Source organism: Plutella xylostella, chromosome 18, assembly GCF_932276165.1.
Source record: "Plutella xylostella chromosome 18, ilPluXylo3.1, whole genome shotgun sequence".
Taxonomy (NCBI): Eukaryota; Metazoa; Arthropoda; class Insecta; order Lepidoptera; family Plutellidae; genus Plutella; species Plutella xylostella.
In genome coordinates, this window is record NC_063998.1 from 2,355,695 (window position 1) to 2,377,879 (window position 22,185).

General features: G+C 42.3%; 2 protein-coding genes across 3 annotated transcripts; both read right to left on the reverse strand.

The window, feature by feature from the left end:
* Positions 1-9: 9 nt before the first annotated feature.
* Positions 10-8,914, reverse strand: LOC105381805 (serine/arginine repetitive matrix protein 1). Of its 2 annotated transcripts, none has more exons than XM_038114340.2 (5): positions 8,640-8,914; positions 5,607-5,845; positions 2,819-5,508; positions 2,310-2,418; positions 10-2,064 (listed from the first exon to the last, which is right to left on the reverse strand). In XM_038114340.2, exons 2-5 carry the CDS (start codon positions 5,796-5,798, stop codon positions 2,035-2,037), a joined length of 3,021 nt encoding a protein of 1,006 aa, XP_037970268.2. In that variant the 5' UTR covers positions 5,799-5,845; positions 8,640-8,914; the 3' UTR covers positions 10-2,034. The 2 variants fall into 2 exon arrangements, with proteins under 2 accessions (XP_037970268.2, XP_037970267.2); XM_038114339.2 differs by having other exon boundaries at positions 5,595-5,845.
* Positions 8,915-9,893: 979 nt separating this feature from the next.
* LOC105380916 (protein stoned-B) lies at positions 9,894-20,096 on the reverse strand. Its single transcript, XM_048627302.1, has 16 exons — positions 20,000-20,096; positions 17,036-19,387; positions 15,332-16,983; positions 15,066-15,240; positions 14,804-14,952; positions 14,473-14,644; positions 14,154-14,369; positions 13,927-14,071; positions 13,626-13,754; positions 13,278-13,383; positions 13,006-13,174; positions 12,773-12,887; positions 12,492-12,655; positions 12,241-12,395; positions 11,925-12,132; positions 9,894-11,654 (listed from the first exon to the last, which is right to left on the reverse strand). Exons 2-16 carry the CDS (start codon positions 19,354-19,356, stop codon positions 11,516-11,518), a joined length of 6,015 nt encoding a protein of 2,004 aa, XP_048483259.1. The 5' UTR covers positions 19,357-19,387; positions 20,000-20,096; the 3' UTR covers positions 9,894-11,515.
* Positions 20,097-22,185: the final 2,089 nt, after the last annotated feature.

Genomic DNA, 22,185 nt, shown 5'->3' on the forward strand with positions numbered 1-22,185 from the left:
ACAATATTTATGAAATAAAATGCAATGATTCTCTTGAAAGCAAAAACTTATATATTTCTGTATAATTCAGACTTTTGCCTAATCTGATAGAATTTCTTTATCTTTACATACATATTTTATTATTGCATCCATAAAGTCAACTAATATAAGTAATTATATATTCGCTAATAAGCTTTTGCATAACAACGAAGAGGAAATCACAAGTACAAAGTCAAGTTACTTGCAAACAGATAGGTGGGGTGGTAATTTATCAGTGTCCCAACTCCCAACCGAAGCTAGTCGATGAACCCGACAGACTCGGGGACAAACAAATTGAAATTCATAAAAATTCAATCTGGATCGGGCTCATAGACTTTCATTTATATTGCTAGACTACTGATAAAATGCCACCCTGTCCTGTTTAACAAAGAAAATACATACGTATACGTAGGTATAAAACGCAGTGAAGTCTTCTAGTTTTGATTTCACAAATCGAATCAAAGTAAATCATCTAATTTGTAGCCGAAACAACAGGTACCTAAGCTCTATTCAATCCCATATTTTTTAAGCTAACATACTTAAAAAATGACTACGTAAAGTCGTTGCCAAACTATAATAAATTTTAATTTTCTAAGTTAAACAAGATAATTCAAAAATTCGTGTTAAATAGTTGGATTACAAATAGATAAGTACAAATAAGATGATTTGCCTGTATAGAGAGCTTCGAATCTTTAGTAGGTATAGTGAAAACATCAAGATAGTTTTAAATGCATTTCGTTTTGTGTCAAGTGGCTATCCAGCTTTTATACTCACTCAAAAATTAATATACTTGTCACACGAAAATTACTTTCTATAACTTTTTTATGAAGGATATTGTTACCTATCGGTAGGTAGGTACATTAAATTTCTCATCAAACTCATCAACATTTAGGCAAAGTTAGATACAATCTAGCTTATACCAAGTAACTTTCGTGTGAAAAGTAAGTCTACATTTAAAAACTATGAACGTTTTTGATTAAATAGGTATACATAACTCTTAAAAACTCACGTATCAACAACATAGAATACTTAATAAAAAAAGAATTTGGGAAAAATCGTTAGAACAAGATCTTGTTTAAAAAATAGGATTAAGTAAAAATGTTTTTTAAAACTACGCAATAAGGATCACTTTCATACAGCCATCTCAGGTGAAAGCTTTGGAGATTTCGTCGTATGATATAATAATTAATAGGATATACTTATTTGTAACATTCAGCATAAGGCTAAGGCCCAAGGCCCTTCACTCAACACTATATTACATCGTAGTGATATTTATTTATCCTCCACACACTTCGAACAATTCAATAAACATCAAAAATGCAAAGATCAACGATGGCTAAAAGGAGAAATATAAAACGACGTCTCATTTACTTTACAATAATTAATGAACGGGGTAAATTTACTATTATCAAAACATGATAACATCTCGGTCCGATCAATAGAGATATTATAAAATATTAAATTTTATTATATTGCGACAGGACGGTCGCGTTTACCAGGGATCGGCCGTTACCGGGGGTCACTCTATTATGACAAAAAACTAAGTTTAGCATCGCTGCTGCGCGAGCCACGACTCTTTGTCGTTGTATTAAACACGCTTATTGCGACAGCTCTCTTTCGTTCGTTTTTCGTCAGTATAGAGTGGCCCTCCTGGCTTTGTAGACCAAATGCTCATTCATGTAGAGATTGTAGAGTATTCGTCATCTCAATATCGAGGTAAAGAGAGCAATGAGAATTACTTCTTCATTATTGCTATTAAATCTGCAGGTATGCTCTCATTGCCCACAACTGAGACCATCAATGCATGGCTGAAAACAACAAACATTTAGTCCCACAATTCAGGTTTACTCTCCAAAGCCAGTCGCTAACGCAATTTTTCAGGTATTCAAGTAGTATCAGGTATAGTAGGTACAATGAGCGAAGTTGGACTAGACAAGGTATCTACAGTGGTTGGATGTGTGATGTTCTGGTCTTCACGGCATCCGCTGTCTAACTAGTGGCGTCGTGAGGCGAATGTCAGTGCCTTCTGGAACTGCCACTGGCCTCCTGGGTAGGAAATAAAAGTTCATAGATAGGTAATTATGGTTTTGAGAATTAGTTCTAACGTTTTTATGGTGATACGTGTAGGTACTCAGTCTACTATACAATTACTGCCCTCTGTAATTATCGGAAGTTCAACTGTCAACAGCATAAAATAAATAATCTATTAAGTGGTCCCATGTTGGGCGCCAAATCTAAAACAACTGCGTTCACATCATTCCAAATACAGGGTACCTATAGAATTAACTTACCGCATCAAACACTGGCTGATCATGGTGCAAGTCCAGGTCTGCGGTGAAGGGCCTCGCGATGTGCACACTCATGGTCACGTGGGAGCCGCTGCACTCCGGTGACTGCGGACTGGAATACGGGAGAATATTTATTATTTATTTATTCAGAGGAAAACTTACAGCTAAATATTATAATTACATAAGAAATTACGATTAATAATACATAGCCAATTAAAACTTTTCACACATATGTGTTGTGAAATAGTTGTTAGTTTCCTTTCGATTAAGTAGGTTACGTACTAGATTAGAAATGGTTAGATTCTCAAGAGTGGTGACTAACAGTCAAACATAACGAGATACGCTCTACCTTAGACAGGTTATTGCTTTGATGATGATGGCTGAGAACTGAGTGTTGTGGTGCTCTAGGGAGAGGCCTTTGTCCAATAAAGTGCTACTTCTAAAATGGAGTTGTTCTGCCCAAAATGATATCAAAACTATATCTACTACGTCAGTAGTGAAAAGTTGCCTACCTCGTAGCATCAGGATGCGAGGGGTCCCTTAGTAGTGGCTGCTCATCATCTCTCCTCACAGCCGTGGCGTGGCACTCGCAGCGGCAGTGCTCCGGCTCCACGTAACTGTAGACCACGTCCGCCGCCGTGGCCGCCGCCGGCAGCGTCTGGATACGCTTCGGCTGTTTCCTCTTTTCAGGAACCTCTTCGAAGTCGATCCAGCCAGCGCCACTACCGCTCCGCGTTCGCGCTCTCTCAGCCTTTGGAGGGGCTGAGGCTGATGCCGCTCGAGGTCTTCTTGGGAGACTTATCTTGATCTTATCGGCTGGTGGAGTGGCTACTGCAGGATGGGGAGCACGTGGAGGCCCGGAAGGAGTAGGAGCGCACGGACGAGGCCGCTCGACTCGAGCCACGCTGACGCCGCCCCGATCTCGCACCGGCACCATCGGTAACGCCACTGATCGCTCTAAAGGAAGAGTTGTTGGAACATACGGCAGTTCCTCCTCAAAGGATTCCTGTCCTAGAACCAATCCTCGCTTTTCCGCATCTTCGCTTCCGCCTGCAGATAACAGGTCGCTGATTGGTCCACGCCGTCCTCCACCGGCTTCCGAACTAGGTTCTGATTCTGACGAGTCTACTCGCATCTCTTCTAATCGCGGCTGAACGGTAACAGAGTCGAGGCTGGGGTCGCGCCGGCCGATGCTGGCTGAAGGCGACGGAGACAGGACCAGGGGTGACCGGGGAGGGGGCTCCACCGTCGCAATATGCGTGTCTCGAAGTATCTGCGTCTCCGCCCCTCCGGATAGTTCGCTGCTGATGCTCGGGAAAGCAGCTGACATTTCGCTCGTAACGCTCGGCGTTTTCGTGATGCTGAACTGTGTGCTGAACACCTGGTCGCGACTGCCGACGTGTGTAGTGAAGACGAGTCGCTCTCGCCGCGCCCGCCCCGCTTCAGAGTCGCTAGTCGAGTCTAAGATTACCGCCTCTTTTTCTACACATTCTATTTCTTTCCTCTTCTCCAACTTCGGCGTCTCAGCCATAGGAATCGTGACCGAAGTCACAGCAGGTGGAGATTTGGTTGGCACTGTCTCGATATCCGCCGATACTATGGTCGGTACCGTCTTCTCCGTGGGTGAGTGTAGCGGGATGATGATGCTTCCATCGGGCAAGACTGTGCGCGTGAGGGGCTTGGTAGTTATTGCTCCGTTGGTGGATGGAACTGATGCAGTGGTAGTGGTGGTCACAGCAGAAATGCCAGAACCTCCGGGTTGTTCATCGGGCGGCGTGCGGAGAGGGATGTGTATGACGCCGTCGCTAGTATCTTCGTAGTACTTGAGGTGTGCGGCGTCAGCGCGCGGGGGCACTGCAGGGGGGATGGGGGGTGAGGCGGCACGGGACGAGGGCGCGGGGGAGGGGGCGGCCGAGCGCCGTGGTGTGCGGAACAACGACATGACTGACCCTCGCGTGGCTGACCGGTCCCGGCTCTTGCTGCGCGAGCGACCCTCGTTCAAACTCTTCTTCCGTCGCAGCGCGCCCGCCGGCGACTCAGGACTGGCTATAGTCTCCTTCGACTTGAATAGAGAGCAGAAAGATGACTTTCGCGATACCTGCCCCGGCGCTGGCGACGGCGTCCGGGACTCCCGCCCGCGGCCCTCCGCACGCAGCTCTAAGGACACTGGCTTGATAGCCACACTCGTGTCTTCTTTAACACTAACCACTTCCTCCTCCTCCTCATCGTCTTCATCATCCGGCCGCAGCTTTATCCTGATAATGTTCTTGTTTTTGTTCTTGCTGCGGAACACTTCAGGCTTGTCATACGAGTCGTCTCTTCGCTCCCTGGATCTGGCTCGCCTTTCCTCCGCTCTCGCTCTATTTCTCGTCTCCTTCACTAGTTTATCTTCGTCAGTGGTGGGTTGTACGGCAATGATCGGTGCTTCGGGTGCGATAACCGGCACAGGGACGATAGCGGGGGCGGTGGCGGGGCGCGGGGCGGGGCGCGTCTCGACTGTCACCTCGGCGCGAACATCGTGCGGAGGTTTCTCGGCAGGCAGCTCCGCCGATAACTTAGCAATCTCTAGCATGCACTCCTCCACAGCCGCCGCACAGATTTCCGGATCGTTCTCTATGGGTTTCGGTCCACAGAAGGAGGTTTCGAGCAGCATCTTATGCGGCGACGGCGAGCGACTCATGCCGGAGACGACTGACAGCCGGGAGACCCGTGACGTGTGGCTGTAGGCGGAGCATTGCGAGCCGACGGAGCTGAGGCGCGAGGTGCGTCCCACGCCGAGCAGCGCGGCCTCGGAGCCCTGGCTGTCCTTGCGCGAGTGGCGGCGCGCGTCGGGCGCGGGGGCGGCGGGGCGCGCGGGCGGGGGCGGCGCGGGGTCGCTGCCCTCGAGGAAGGCTAGCTCCTCAGTCGACGAGCGCAGATCTAGAGCTCCGTCCTCTCGGAAGGCCAGCTCGAGGTGCGCGCGGGACTCGTCGCCGCCGGTGCCGGCGAACAGCGCCATCTCTGGAGAGCTATCTCTAGAGTCGTGGTGTGAGGAAGAGGAGGCGCGGGAGATGTCGATGCGCGGCGCGGGCTGCAGCGCGCCCACGGCCGGGGTGGAGGCCGAGCGCGCCCGCCCCACTGCCCCCGGCCCGTACGCGCTCGACGGCGACAGATCCTCGCGGATCTCCGGCAACTGGAACGTCAACTTCGACTCGGGGCTCGACTGTAACCAACAACATTTCCATCATCAGTAATAAAGCTTCAAAATCAGGTTGTAGAAAGAGAAGAGAATAGGAGAGCGATACATACATCAGGTCTCACCTCGTCAGAGACGTCGTGGTCGAAGGAGGCGAAGGGGGCTGGTCCGCGGCGCGGCTGGCGAGGGCTGGTGCCCCCGGCGGCCGCCCCCTCGCCTGCTGGAGCCCCCGAGGCCCCAGTTACCGCCCCCGACGCCCCTGTTGCCGCCCCCGAGGTCCCCGCGGCCGCCCCTCCGCCCGGGCCCGCCTGCTCCATGCCGCCGCTGTTACGCTGAGGTCCTCATCTTCTGTGGACGTGCACTCCTGAAGGTGTTATCGGTAAGTTATTTAAGTATACATTTGTACCTAGTTTATATCTAACTTTTACTTCTATATCTGTGCTTTGCACGTACTAAAGGGAATAACACAATAGGCTGATGAACTGGCTGTAAGTATGCCAACCCTATAGGGTTTGGTCAGAATTACTCAGAAGTGATTAGCTAGTAATGAAGCTCTAAGAGATTTGCGGTGTATAATTTTATTCAAATGTGATGGGTAGTAACATTTCAAAGAACCCATTTGTACATGAGGCGTGTGATCGAAGTTTTGTCTCGATCACGCATCATTTCTACTTCGTTCTACGCGACGCATACAATATACCTACCTAATAATTGATCAATTCTAACAAAACATGATTTAAAATGCATAATTATTTTATTTTAAACGGATAGTAAAGTTAGAAATGAATATGCAACGATAGAAAATGTAACATCTATGTTAAATAAGGAAAGGGACTTCATAAGATGGCGGTAGTAGGTATAGTAACGTGCCTACTAGAAGCCCCACGTTGCCCGATTGCCCCATAATTATAAATGGAAGGTCAGAACTGGGATTGCAATTAACTTTTCTCCCTACTAGGTCAAATAGCTTTCTCGTGAACGAATCGCTTCAACTATTCTAAACTTTTAATTATGACACATTATAAAGACATTTTTTACGAGCAAACGAAACCAATAAATAGAGAAAATTGCAATTTAGTTTAGCATTTTTTAAAGAATAGTGCATTGACACTACTTCATAAATGATCATTATTTTACTTTGCAATGCTAATTTGCGATAAGCGAAGATCCATATCCCCAATAAACCTATCTCTTAACGCATGTTCCCATACATAATATATTCCAGCAAGCAAGATCTAACAGTCGATTTGTATTCTGCTAAGAGCACGCAAGGAAATGCGAAAGGCTGCGTCTTAATAAAATTGTTTTACTGCACCCTTGAAATGCCAACCCGGATTGTGTGTGCCCTTTATTGCTTAGGTTCAACCCCGTGACCTAGCTGCGACTGTGTCTGTTCGCTAAATTTCCGCTTCGTTTGATTACTGTCACCGTCACACGGTACAAGTCACAGTGTAACCTACATTCTTTTGATTTCGAATGGGTTTTTCATATGGAACAATAATGGGTCTTTTTACTTCATAGCGGGGTGAGCACTGGGCAGAGGTGTGTCTGCGAGTGGAAACATAGATGGATAGACCAATTTTCATTACGTTTTAAGAAGTTTTTAGATGGCGTGACAGAGAGTGTTCTTAGCTTTTTATATTTCATCAAATATGATCAGCCGTTCAAGCTGTGTCGTACAGCTTCTTTCGGCTAAGTTATGGCAGACATATTATTTTCTTTATTAATGTGAACTTCACCGCGACAAATTTCATATTAAGAAAAAGTTCATGGCTAACGAAGCTGCTAAGTTCAGTGATATTCAAATTGGCGAAACTTTTCTAAATTATAAAGGTCACGCAAAATTCTGGTCACGAAATCGGGGTTATTGACTTATGTTATACTTAACTAAATATCTGTTCGTACCAAGAATAATTTAACCAACTTTTTTTCTTTGTTATTTTATTATGCCTTACTTACTTACTTACTCCGCTGGCTCATCGACCCAAAGTGAATCTTGGTGACTTATGATGCCTAGGTCTATGCCGAAAAAAACTGACTTTGTAAGACTAACTTTTGACAAAATTATACCAATCGATTTAATTTGTATTACTAAAACATAACTTATTGTAATAGTACAAAGTATTCTGACTTATAACAATGTCATCTAAAAAAACATTGGTAGATTGGTTATCTAACATAATTATACCCTACCTTTAATAAAATATTGTAGTATCAGTCAATTTTTGAACCAATACACATAATTAAAACTTTCTAATTGATTGGAAAGTAAACTACAAATCAATTAAAAATAAGTACCTACGTAGTTGTATTGAGATTTGAAAGAATCCTCAAGTTAAGTCCATTGAAAGTATAAAGTAGTCAAATTAACAGAATTCAAAATTGGCAGCATGTACTCTGTGATTGGCAGGGTTTCGTTGACACCTGTGTAAAAATACAGTTTATGTACAATATTAGTTGGAGGAACTTTTTTTTCATTTATATTGTATTTTTAAATTATGTTATGTTATATGATATTTTTTATAGATCACGATCCCGTGCATACAAGTCTTTATAAATTTTCAGACATGTATAAAATAGCATATACCTAACTAGTTAAAGTTATGTATATTTAGTATACCTCGTTGTATGCATATTACTTTGACTTCATTGCATGACATGGTTGGCACGTTTCTATTAAATATGCACAAGGAATTTCCAACAATTTGATTCTTTATTTGTCATAAAAGTCAATAAATTATTATTGAATATCGTATCTGTTCAAATAAGACTCGTTATTTACAAAACTTAAATGCAGTTATACACACGAGTACATAACATGATTCTATGTCATGTGGATCCCTTTGAACACAGAATCATAAAGTATGAATAATTTAAATTAGGTAACATGGGACGGACTTATTTTCTTGTACATATGTTTTTAAAAGTTAGATAATGCAAATTTTGGTACCTAATAGTTAACTAAACGTATTCAATGATAAGTACTGCTTAAGCTTTTTAATATTTAATCGTAATGATAGGAAGGTTAGGTGATAAATGTAAATGAACATGCAGAGAGCTAACCTCTTCCTCGCGTTTAACACAGTTCCTCCCAAACCTACTCCCAGAATGTAGTAACAAAACTAAATGGTGACAGAAAAACATGAACATGTACTTACTTGAAGCTTTCCTCCTTTCCGTTCATTGCTCTAAAGACTTCACTCCAGCGTGAATCCTGACCTATATTCACCGTACAACTCTCGCACCTTCACGCACAGAACCTTCAATCGCGACAAACCAAGCAATGGTTGGTAACCACCGATATGGTCCGTTTGATTATCGATTCAGGATCTCGAAAATAGTATCAGGCAAGTCGTGGTGGAGCGGAGTCAGGGCAGGTGAACGCACTGAAGGGTTCCCGCTCTTGCTACCGCCCCGCGGTGGTCGCCATCGACGTCGCTCGCCGCGCATGCGTGGTGGCTCCACGCATGCGCGCCGTGCAACAAATGGTTCGACTTGTGAGCCAGCGACTGAGAGCCTGTCGGAAATGTCCACCTCTTGCCATGTGTATTGATAGAGACTTATGAAATTGAAGTGGGTATACATAATTATGATTCTTATAAAATAACATAATCATATTATTACAATAATTTTATTAGTATAAATAATTATAAAAAATATAAAGAATGGGTTGGTAAAACGACAAATTGAAATCAAAAATATTTTTAGAATTCCTGGCATGAACTGTTAGAGTAAAACTTTGGTATGATGTCAGAGGTCAGAGTGTAGTTAGGTCAACGGGTAAGGGTAACTTTTAATAACGTTGTTATTATTCGATTCTAATTGTACTGTACTGTGTAGCACTTGTACTTACTTCGTTGACTTGATTTTAAATTCTTTTTCATCAATCATTATTATTTTGCTAATATTTATTTGAACGCAAGTACATACTTACTGTCTTTTTTTTTTTGTCTTTTTTTTTCCTTTTCACGGAAACTTACTTTCTTTAACGACATTAGAGTTAAAGGGTTTAATCTTATACAAGTAAACCACAGACAAGTACCTAATCAAGTGGTTGACATATCTCTGGGTTTTATTTATCGGAACACCTACTTATGATAATATATTACATAATGGTATTAGGCTAATTTCAGGGTTCTAAAGAAACACAAGTGACGATCATTATATTTTTATTCATAACAGAACGTAGGGTCCATCTGTAGGTACAATATATTGGAACAGCGTATATAGGTCACCTCGCAACGTTTACTATAATATGATGCTAAAGGTTGATAGCAACTCTTAATTAATACTAGCAATAGTGTTCTATTATCTCACACTTTGTGGTCATTCTAACAAGAATAATACACTCAGGAAGTTTATAGCTCGATTATTTCATACGATTTCATTTCACATTATTTCATTTCTCGTATAAGTTACTAACTTTTAAATTTATACGTCCACAAAAATGTACGCCCCACAAAGTTTATACAAAGAACACTAATCGAATGATAGTTCAAATAATTGGTAAATTTTACAGATAAACATAATGTATAACGTCCATGATTTAATATATATGTGTATTTATAGTAGTGGTCACTACAGCATTAAAAAAACTATCATATGGATGAAACTATAATTTCATTTAACCTTTTGAATATACAGTGAAATCTAACGTGAACTAAATATGTTTGTGCTTATTTTTTACTGAAGATAACCGAACTTAGGTATTAATTTACAGTACAACAGCCACATATAGACAGATATAATCTTGGTTAGTTTAGTAAATATGTGATTGTATGTGATGATGGTAAATTTATTGCTTATCTTGCTATTTATAATTAAAACTAAGTTGAACTTAGGTAATTATACCTATGTATATCACGTTTTGCTGGTTAATGGGTCAACCTACAATAACATAGCATGTCAATGTGATCCGTCTACAAATAATTCACCTTCAATGATAGACCAAAATTCAGTCTAAATTTAAATATTCTGGTTCAATAAGTTAGACTGAATTTTTAGGCGCAGTTTCTAAGTCTACGAATAAGCATAGTACTGGACATTTTCGTCGAACATTAAGTATACATAATATAATTAATTATACATATGAATAAACATTAATGTATTTAACTATTAATATTCCTATTGTCAATCGTACGATTTTGACCAACATCCAATCCAATATGTCATAAACAAATATATAGATTCTTTATTTAAGCTAATATACAACCTAGTGAACAAGTGCTTTGATCATTTTCTGTAATATATTTGAGTAATTTATAGATAGTTACGTAAATATACTTTCTTTTTATAACTTCTATTTTTCCTACTGAAACTTTCCAAAAATGTTCATCAGATATCAAGTTATATATCTAAAGTATATATTTTATGAAATTATCTATGTGATACGGTGGTACGTGTCCGTATGCCTTCCGTTTACAACCCTACTCTCATAAATGATATTATTTATGTACACACTTCAAGCTATCTATATATTAAAGGCTTTCCTTCATTTAATACATTCTAAATCATTGTCATAAATTACATTCATTAACCATGCAGATATGTCACTGTAACATGAAAGATATAAAGTGATTACTACTTCTCATCATCGTTTCATAAACTAAAGATTGGTATAGCGTTTATAAAAGCCTGTATTGACACATATTGACGATTAAAAAACAATATCAGAGCAAACTTCAACAATATCTTAATTTTACTAGGTAATGTTTATTATACAAAATGCTTCATGTAACAAATATTCAAATGTAACGTAACAAAGTTATTTATAAATGAAGTGTTGAAATTCATGATTTCTGTACCCTTCCTATAAGCTTTCTCCTTCTCTCTCCTACTTAATACTTTATAGCAAAATCCAAAATACCCTATGCAAATACCTACATCATTTATCGTCTAGAGACCCAGATACCTCATATGATGACATAATGTGGAGACCGACAACAGGGTTTAGACAAAGTTATGTTTGCAGACAAATTTTTGATCTCTGGGTCTCAGCCGGTTAAGATGATAGTAAAGAAACCTTTTGTAGTGTCTAATCAGAGTCCGAGTCAGAGGAAGGTGGTTGCGGCACCACAGGTGCCGCCGGTGGAGGGGGCTCGGGCTTCGGCTCGATCTTGGTCACCAGAGCGTAGGCTGGAGCATCCTGCCCTGATGTACGCTCAATGCCGACACTGGAACAAAATATTTACCTTTTAGTAAATGGTTTAAAGTCTAAAAGTTACTTTAAGAATTACTTTAAAAAACTATTAACTTTGGGGCCATCTGAATAAACTCTGATCACTAGTTTTAGAAGTTTTACTTCACTCCAAAAAATATATAGACAAACTATTGTAATGTATTGGACTACTGGAGCAAGCTTTTTAGCATTGTTAAATTTAAGTTCAAGTTGTTCTTAATATTAAAGAATTTTTCAAATTCCTTAAAACAACAAAGATACTCACATGTACTCGTGCCTGGCTAGATACCGCACGTATTTCTCCGGCGGGTCAGAGTCGTAGTTCTGTAGAGACACCGAACGCACCGTCATGTGGCTCACTTGAGTCGCTGGCATTGTGAACTCCACGTAGGCAAATTTGGCCAGCTCCTGAGGTATTTGGTCGTAAGAGGTCAGAGCCATACGGCAGACCAAATTGTGGGTTGTGTATGCACCTGTAATTGAAAAAATATATGATTTAGCTTCTTTTTGCAATATCGGCAGGCTTCTGACAAAGTTTAACAAATCTTTCTTGTACAGTATAAGTGGTTTTATTGACTCACCTTGGCCTTCCTTAGGTAGCCTTGGCATCCGCCAGACGATGGCTCGATGCTGATGCTCGTACTTGGCCTGTCCTGACGTTACTTCAATCAGGGACTCAGATAGAGTATCGACCGCCCCAAGGAACCGTTCTATGCCCTTGATCTTTCCGGTACGTCTAAAAATAAAAATTGGGTAAATTTTCCACGTTTAAAGGAAAGTTAAGATTATTAACAGTGCAAAAGCCAAAGTACCCAGAATCATTTATATTTACCTGTGAGCAGACTTAACCGAGCCATAACGGAAGTGTTTCTCGACTCTGAACAAGTAGATCCAACACTCGGGGATGGGGAACCGAATGCATACGTCCTCACAAGGAATCTGCCCCAATTTCCGGGATGCAAAACCAGGAACCAAGACGTCAGCTCGTAGCTCCACCTGAAAACAGAAAATATACAGTGTCATACACTAGTATAGTTACGTACATAGGTGCTTAGGTATTTCGTTCAGTATCTAAGCATAATAGCACACGTCTTAAATCCTTATGTATCTCACCTTATTTCCAGTGACACACCAAACTGCTTTCAACTGTAAAGGCAGTTCACGATTTTTCGGTGGGCGAACACGGAACCTCATCAGTTCGATGTAGCACGCATCAGGAGGCTTGAACCTGTGGAATTAAACTGTAGTAAGAACACTACTTTGATAGCATTTGAGTACTTATGTTTCGTCTGATAGTGTGTTACTTATGGAAGGATCACTATTGGTTTAATATTTTTATCTCTTACTTTATGATCTGGCATTTAGTGAACTCCTCTGGCTGTACGCAGGCGTGGAACTCGGTGTCTTCAACTCGGATCCATTCCTCAGTCACAACCGGTATGATATCATGGCGTCCCACCACCTCTTTACCCTGCCTTCGGAGGTCGTTAACTCCCATTTCCACGTCAGGCATACCTTGGAAAATAGATGTATGTACTCGTATTGTATATGAAATCAAGTACTAGACAAAATTAAAAGAGAGTACTTAATGTAAATATTGTTCATAGTTTGTACATACCACTCAAGAACCCGAGGAAGAATAACCTGACTCTAGCAATTTGTTTTTGGACTGCTCCATCGTAATCCTGTTCCACGTACAGCTCATCAACGGCAGTTATTTGAACCTTGAACGAGAAAAAACATCAAATCAATAAAGGAAACAAAGAACACCAATTTGATAACATTAAGGAGAGTCATTAGGGGGCGGTGCCCAAAAAGCTTTTGTTTGTCCGAGTTCACCCACGGCGGCGCCAGTGGCCAGCGATTGACACTAGACTGACTCCTTCCTTATCTCACTTATCCTTTTACCACACTAACCAAAATCAACCCTAGTCAGTATAAGTAATGATATTAATTTTCTACTGACCTCTTCCATTTTATAGGTGAGGGCGCGATCACGATGAGCTGGAAGCCGGAACAGCGCCTCTTCGATGCAGTATGAGAATTGTTTCACATCTTCGTAGTTCAGAGAGCCGATCTTGAATAGTTGTGATACCTGAAATGTGCAGAAATATTTGGGCGGTGAGTAGAGCGTTGCATTCTCTGAGATGCTTTGTGTTAAAATAAATAGTGGCATATATTGAGATGCAAGATGGTAAGAATTTAACCATGTTTTTGGTAAATGCCCTTGATTGATTAATAAATTGTGAGTAGTGATATCCTATTACCTGAGGAGCATGTTCAACAGGCAGACCAAGCTTCCGCAAATCACTTCCAAACTCTTTAACTCCTTGGTAGTCCCCTTGAATGGCATATGCTGCAAACTGTGATAGCTTGTCTGTTATACGCCCTGCTTTAGTCACTTGGCCCGGCCTTTGAAATACAGATTATAATATTAGAATTATGATATTCCAAACATTACTCATCATGAAGATTAGTTAAATATTCAATTTACCTGACTCCGGGCCGCTCTTTGTAGAAGACATACTGCAGTTTGACAGTAAAGATCTTGCCAAATTGGTCAAACTGTTGGGCCCCAACTTCAGAGACTGAATAACATGCCTGAAGAGGCAATTCTTGGAAGGGCTCCTTGTCATTTGGAGTGTTTAACAACTGAACCACTGGGTTGTCTCCTTGGAATGTTAGCCGGACGAACACTTTCTTCCAGAATCTGGAATGAGACATTGCGTTTAATAACAGGGACCCATTCTGTTAAGAAAATAAATACCTACTCTCTACTTATACATTATTATCTATTAAATTATTATTTATACCTTTGACCAGTAATTTTCTTCTTATTCGGCTGTCGCAGATGCATTTCCCAGCCAGGCCCCAGGTATTTGGTTCGGGGGAAGTCTTCAAGAGGCTGCGATATGTCGTCATCGAACAGCGGTGTCGGTGGTGTTTCCCCTCCTGAACCCTGGCTTCCCGAACGTTCTCGCGTTTCTGTGTAATTCATTAAAAAGTTTTACTTCAAAATTAAGTAAACTCTGCTCTGATATATAATTATAATAGAACTCTATTTATAGACTCACGCTGGATGGAATAGAGGAAGCTCTGCGTACACTTTTTGTTGTTAAAATAAATGAACTTATTCTTATTTACCTTGTGGAGCTTCAAAGCGCAGCTGCTGCTGTTCAGCGCTCTTGTCGAATGGATTGGCTCTTGGAGACTCCGGCAGAGCCTGAGGGCGAGGCGGCGGCGCCAGGGCCGGGACTGCTGCTCCTGTACCTCCGATATCAATTTCTTTCGGTCTGCAAACAGAAATCGACAGTTTAGAAGAAGAATCAGTTGATGCTTTTATAAGCGCAAGTCAAAACCCACATCTACCATGGCAAGTATTAGTAATATTTGATCAAAGTCTTACCTGATAAACAGTGAGAAGTTGTCATCACCAGAATCTTGAGATCCTTGGCTTTGGAGGCGAGGCGTGGCGGCTGGTGGCGGCGGCGGGGCGCTCATGGCCAGGAATGGATCGCTATCACCATCAGCATCGAAACCAGATGCCGGTATTTCTGCGCTGCTATCGTCTCCCCAAGCACCTAAAATTGAAGTGAACGTTACAATATATTCAAGCCGCTAAGCACCCATCAACAACTTACTAATGATTATAAATTGATGTCAATAAATTACCTGATGAGACGTGATTAGCAGTTGTGTTATCAAACTTGGCGGAGAAGGCATCAAAAGCATCCTGAGATTCAGGGAAGGGACGCGCATCATGCGCCATCGGCTCTGGTGTGGCGCCCCAATCTGCTGTAGATGCTGGTACCTGACTAGCGGTATTTGCACCAAAGAAATCCGTTTGACTTGATTCAAAGGCATTACTGGCTGCGAAAGGACTTGATTGGGCTCCGAATCCACCTGTTTGCATTGTGTCAAAAGTATCATCTTCTTCTCCGAACCCATCGGACTCTGCGAAGGCGTTATCTTGAGGCACGCCAAAGATATTAGTTGGCTGAGTGGAACCGAAGTTATCAGCTGAATTGTCCTGAAATGGTGCTGCTTTTTCTGGTGCAGCAGCTACATTAGCCGTATCAAATCCAGCGGAGGAGTCCTCAAATGGATTTTTCATATCTTCATCTATCTTGTGCGTTTCGAAATCGTTTTCAGCAAACGGAGATGTAACTGCCGTGGGCACCTCTGTTGGGGGCTCGGTACAGTCCATCGGTGCAACAGAATCAACATCCATTGCTAATGCTGGCGCTGTTTCCACTAGTGACGGTTCTGCTGGTGAGTTTTGTGAGAACAATGGAGTAGGTGACGTTTCGGAGGTAACTCCGCCTGATGTGGTGGTCGTTACATGGTCAATTATTGTGCCAACTGGCTCCGCACTGCTGGTGAATATTGAGCTTGGTTGAACGAGAGCTTTAGATGGCTGCGGCTCACTGGTAGCTGGAGGAATGTCATCCATGAAGTCATCGCTTAAAAAGTCGACAGGCTTCGCCTCTTTTTTAGGTGCTGAGTAAAGACTCATTATATCTTCTTTTGTAGGTTTGTTTGCGACTGGAACTGGTGCGTCAAACAAATTTATGTCATCTGCTGCCTGGTGTTGCTGTGGTGGAGGCGGAACCTGTGGCTTGGTGATTGGTGGAGGTATCGGAGGGGGTGCGGGGCGCGGTGGGGGCGGCCGGGCTACCGGGGGCAGCGGCGGGCGGGCCGGCGGTGGCCGCTGCGGCTTGTTGCAATTAATATCAAATGTTTCACTCGGTGGCAGCTCATCTATGTCCGGCTCCGGTGTAGGGCTCGGTGAATGAATATCCCTTAGTGAAACTGGACTAGGCGTTCTTGTAGGTGGAATACGATCCAACAGATGCGATGTTGTTAGTTCCATGTGTCCTGTGACGCTGTGGATGAGTGTTTGTGTCTCTGGTGGGAGTGGTCGAGCTGGCGGCGGTGGTCGTGGCGGTCCGCGTTCTTCTGGTGGATCAGCGGTCGTGCTCACCAATTCTAGTTCTGTTGGCTTGGGTGGGCGAGGTGGGGGTTCATGTGATCCAAATATATCCATAGGAGCGGCAGCTGCACTCATGAATCCATCAAACGGGCCTGCTGCTGCAGCAGGGGGGGCTGGCGAGCCATTACCGAATATATCAACTGGCACAGTGTCACCTGCTGGTGGTTCAAATGCTCCTCCACCAAAATCTGAGAACGGGTTACTTGCAGCGAATGGATTGTCGCCTGTGAAATCCTCAGCTCCACCAAACGCTCCAGGATCTGCGTCCCCCATCATGAAAGGATTGAGCGCCTCAGGAGTAACCGGGGCCGCTGCTGCTGGCTCACCCATACTTAAGAATGGATTGAACGCCATTGTGGTGAAGTGTATTTATACTATTTTACTTTAGAAATTCAGACTCTAATAATTTGAGCTCAGTTGGTCCTGGCTGAAGGTCTGTAGCGAACGAAGTATCAAAAGGATCGATATCTTCTTCTGGTACTTTAGTTGACGCGGTAGGTTCTGGAGTAAGAGCCTTTACTTGAAAGATATCGTCGTGGGGTTCAAGGAGGTCCAGTTCTGTTTCAACTTTTGTCTCTTCACACGAAAATTCCTTTGCCAATAATCTCAATTCGATTTTGCTGGGTGCTATCTGTGCAGCAAAGGATGTGTCGAATGGATCAAAGTCTTGATCTTCCTCTTGTTCTTTGCTAGGCTGGGGTGCGCAGGGAGTGAGAACCTTAGTTGAGATATTTGTTTGGCCGATTTCCAAAAGTTCACTTGCTCTCAAGGTAACGTTGGCTTGTTTTGGCTGCGCGAACTCTGAATGGCGCCGCTTTGTCTGCTGAGTTGCTTTTGGTGCCAAGTCTTCGTCGGACCGAGTTCTCGTTAAAGTTTCCGGAAAGATATCTTCAGCTTCCTCGTTGAGGTCTTCTGTGATGGACACCTCTCTTGTGTAATATGGCGTAACTGGTTTTTGTTGTTTTACTTTAATGTCTAAACTTTGTTCTGGTTCACCGTCGACGTCAAAAACAACACTTTTACTCACAACAAGATTTTCAGGCCTAGAAGCTCTTCTTTCAACTTTGGGTGAAGATTCTTCGGCTCTCGGATCAAAATCAGGATCACTGGGAACCCGATATACAGGTTTTTGTTCTTCGATAAGTTCTTTTTCTAAAAGTTTCAATTCAACTTTTCCAGGTGCAACTATTTTATCAACGATAGATGTATCAAATGGGTCAATATCGCCTTCGGCGTTAATATCAACCGGATCTATCGGAGAATCACCTAGCTGAGTTAGATCAGTACAACTACCACCCAAAAGATCGTGATATAATGGAGTTTCTTTCACAACGACGTCGTCTGAAGTAATCGATTCCCTTATTCCGGAGGGATCAGTTAAATGTATGCGAACTGACGATTTCCTTCTGTTGTTGAGCCTGCTATGAATTTCTTCAGCCCTTGGATCGAAATCGTCGTCGTCTTCTAATATAACGGTTTGTTTCGCAACCTGACTCAAATTTAGAGGTGGAATTATTTCATCAGCGAAACTTGTATCAAACGGATCGTCACCATCAAGGTACGGGTCAAGGACATCAATTTGATCTTCAACGATACCTTCCGCAAAAACGGATGCGTTTTTGTCTGCTTCGAATGCGGACCAAGAGTCTTGAATAACTGGCTCAACTTTTATTTCTTCCTCTTTAAGTTTAATAACTTCTCCACTTACTTCTAATGATTCAGTAGCTAGTTGTGTGAATTCATCGTCTTCTTCGTCGTCATTAACTTTGCTATTGCTCTCGTCTTCGAAATTGTTAAAATTTTCTTCAGAAGGTTTATTTTGTTGAATTAATGAAGTGTGCAGTGATACACTTAAGTCAATAGGTTCACCAATTGGCAAATCTTCGTCTGCGTCAAGAATACTTTTTTCTACCGTCGGACTTGGAAGTTTGGAGACGACTGGCTTAGTATCACTATCAGTGCTTTCTAGTAGAAGATCTCCAGGTATAACCCTCTTTGACCGTTTAGAAGTGATAACAACATTATTTATTCGCCCTGTTAGAACTTCGACAGCAACTCCGATATCTAATGATTTTTTACCGTCCTTTCCTTTGGTGCTCTTTCCGTCGTGTCCTTTGATTATAGCATCAACATGTGAAGTGTCAAAAATATCATCATCTGGTTCCTCCGGTGAGTCTGGAACGTAGGCAAGTTTTACCTCTCCTCTTTCTACTGCATCAACGTAGGAGGTGTCAAAGATATCGTCCTGGTCGTCTTCTTCTGATTCTTCGTCAGTGGCGCCGTACTCCGAGCGGTCCTCGTCTGCTTCAGCTGCAGCAGCGGCTACTAATTGAGGGAAGTCAGCTTCAGTGATCTCAACTACTGGCTTTTTAGGACTCTCTGCCTTCTTGCCCTCTCTCTCTTTGCCAGATCTATCGACGTCTTTGGGTCCTGTAGGGACGCGTTGGAAGAAAGATGTTGATTTGATTCGATCAAGATCTCCCTGAGTCTGCTTTAAGACTGAGTCGACTCCCTTGGTCAAGTCCTGGAACTTGGACCACTCTTCATTTCCCTTGGCTGAGCCTTCACCAGCAGCGGCCTGCTGTTGTTGATGCTCTCTTCTGTATTTCTCTAATTCTTCTTCAGTAAATAACTCGTCTTCACCCTTTCGTTTGGACTTCTTTCCTTTCTTTTTCTTTTTAAGTCCTTTGGGTAGTTTTAGCATTATACGAGATTAACGTGAATTCCTTGTGTTGCTGAAAAAAAGGAATTGACGGTATGAATATGTGAAATTGGAAATTGATTACATAAATTTCTCAGGGGAAATGAAAACAAGAGGAGCCAATATGGACGCCAGATACATCGTCTATTTTGAGAACAAGAGTTATTTCATTTAAATATTTATAATTTAATTTGGTTTGTGGATAGGTATGTAAGTATGTTACAACAAGACACAAAGGGTGTGAAGATAGGAAATATGATACTCTTTTAGAATTCGGTCACAAGCCTACATAATGAACTTCCATATTATATACATGATGTAACAAATCTATCTACAAATCGTTATTTTACATTACACGAGAAGAATCCACATCTATTTGGCACAAGCATGCTTAGGACTGAAGAGATTTCCAACGACAAAAATAGCGTGATAAACAATCGATCGCATGAATGACACCTCCAAGAGGCTCAATGGTGGGCGGCCCGAGAGGTGATCGATATATAGATGATCTGTGAGTGTGGGGGCACGGAATGAGCACGGCGCGAGCGGTAGCACTAACACACAGTGCACGGGGGCTCACGGCCGCCGCTACTTACGGCTCAGGCATACCGCTATCGGGCTACGGGTGTACGGCTAGATAGAATACCTTCATCGCAACACGAACAGGCTCTGCCACGGCAGCGAGCTGGCCACTGCCGCGGCGGGCTGTGCGCGCCGCCGGGAGAGCCGTATCGACCGCGCAGCCCTGCGCGCGCATGGCAAAGTTCAAGTGTCAATGGAGTTACATAACTCACCATCTCAGCCAGGACTATTAGATTCCTCTGATGGAAACGCTGACCTACATCCGATACCCGATGTCCTATGCAGCCTCATTGAACCACTCACTTACCTATGCCAATTGTTGAATGCAGGAAACTTGATGGGCTATGATAGGTGCAGTTCCGAGCTAGTTCGAGATAGAGACTGATGTATTCGATTATGAACTTTGACCTTACACAATTACATTGTCGGGGTCATGGAGATATTATTGCCAATTAGATAGAGTTGATTCAATCATAGATGTTTCTGCTGATATTGGCGCTTGTTTAACATCGTTAGGGCTTTCATGAGTGTTGCTGATTAAAGTGAATTAGTGGCTATTGATTTACTAGCAGCGATAATACCTATATTACCTATGTATACATATAATTTTATACGTAGTTATGATTAAACCCAGTTTGATCAGATAGGTTTTTGTTTTCTATTCTCCACATTTAAAAAGGATTCAGAAATTTTATTTCAGTTTCTAGCATCGGCTCTATCATTCGCAAACAAGAGGAAAGTAACAAGTTGAACTCTCGACATTTCACAGAGGGTGGGTTGGCCAGTACCTATGTAGTAGATAGTTTGGTATGGTTCGGTAAAATTCGAGTCCGCGCGATGTTCTAGCTGTACTTATGGTAGGGTAAGTAAATAGGTAAGTATAACTACATACAATACAATATAACTTTATTGAACAAAACACACAACATACATTAAATAACAAAAGGTGTAAACACAATAGTTACATAGTTAGTTAACTATTTATAAGTGCAATACAAAGTTGATTTTTTAGGGTTTGAGATTTAAATTTTATTTTATGTTGAAATTAGGTATACCTTCTTTAGAGATGGTCGCTGGTAGCTCAGTCTGTCACGCCACAGATGCGGGTACGAATCCCGGCGCTGACATGTACCAATGAGTTCTTTGAATTTAAGTGCAATGTTTAACAACAGACGACTGAATGGCGTAGTGGTTAGTGACCCTGACTACTGAGCCGATGGTCCCGGGTTCGATTCCCGGCTGGGGCAGATATTTGTTTAAACACAGATATTTGTTCTCGGGTCTTGGATGTGCCCGTAAAATGCCAATAGGCCCGCCCCCTATTACATTGGGACTAACATACACTCTGGCGAAAAGTGGGTGCAGCAATGCACCTCTACCTACCTACCCCGCAAGGGTACCTTAGTACAAGGCGTGAGTGCGTGTTTTTTAGGGTTCCGTAGCCAAAATGGCAAAAACGGAACCCTTATAGTTTCGTCATGTCCGTCTGTCCGTCTGTCACAGCCGATTTACTCGGAAACTATAAGTACTACAGTGATGAAATTTGATGGGAATATGTGTTGTATGAACCGCTACAAAAATATGACACTAAATAGTAAAAAAAAGAATTGGGGGTGGGGCCCCCCATACATGTAACTGAGGGATGAAATTTTTTTTTTCGATGTACATACCCGTGTGGGGTATCAATGGAAAGGTCTTTTAAAATGATATAAAGTTTTCTAAAAAACATTTTTCTTAAAGTGAACGGTTTTTGAGATATCAGCTCTCAAAGTCGTAAAAAGTATGTCCCCCCCCCTCTATTTTTATAACTACGGGGTATAAAATTCTAAAAAAAATAGAGGTGATGCATGCTAATTAACTCTTTCAACGATTTTTGGTTTGATCAAAGTATCTCTTATAGTTTTTGAGATAGGTTGATTTAACTGTAATTTTGCTGCTACGGAACCCTTTGTGCGCGAGCCCGACTCGCACTTGGCCGGTTTTTTTTTTTGTTTAACATCACTCTTACAGTGAAGGAAAACATCGTTAGGAAACCTGCGTATCTAGATTAAGCATCATCTAGATATGTGAACCCACCAACCCGCAGTGGACCAGCGTGGTGGGAAATGGTCCAAGCTTAGGTAGGAAGTTTAGACCGTGGGGATATGCTCAAAGGTTCCACTCGAGAGAGCCAGGTGCAGGTAAGTACTTACACCCACAGAGAATAGAAAAGGTATAGTATACTTAGGTATAATATCGATCGAAATACCT

Bases quoted from the DNA above. Each gene is read 5' to 3' on its own strand.
- LOC105380916 (XM_048627302.1), bottom strand. From the start codon at position 19,356: ATGCTAAAACTACCCAAAGGACTTAAAAAGAAAAAGAAAGGAAAGAAG. The intron at 13,175-13,277 runs GTATGTACAAAC...CTATTTTCCAAG, and splicing joins CTTCCTCGGGTTCTTGAGTG to GTATGCCTGACGTGGAAATG. The intron at 12,656-12,772 runs GTGAGATACATA...TTCTGTTTTCAG, and splicing joins GGTGTGTCACTGGAAATAAG to GTGGAGCTACGAGCTGACGT.
- LOC105381805 (XM_038114339.2), bottom strand. From the start codon at position 5,798: ATGGAGCAGGCGGGCCCGGGCGGAGGGGCGGCCGCGGGGACCTCGGGG. The intron at 5,509-5,594 runs GTATGTATCGCT...TGTTGGTTACAG, and splicing joins CTGACGAGGTGAGACCTGAT to TCGAGCCCCGAGTCGAAGTT. The intron at 2,419-2,818 runs GTAGGCAACTTT...CCCGTATTCCAG, and splicing joins TCGCATCCTGATGCTACGAG to TCCGCAGTCACCGGAGTGCA.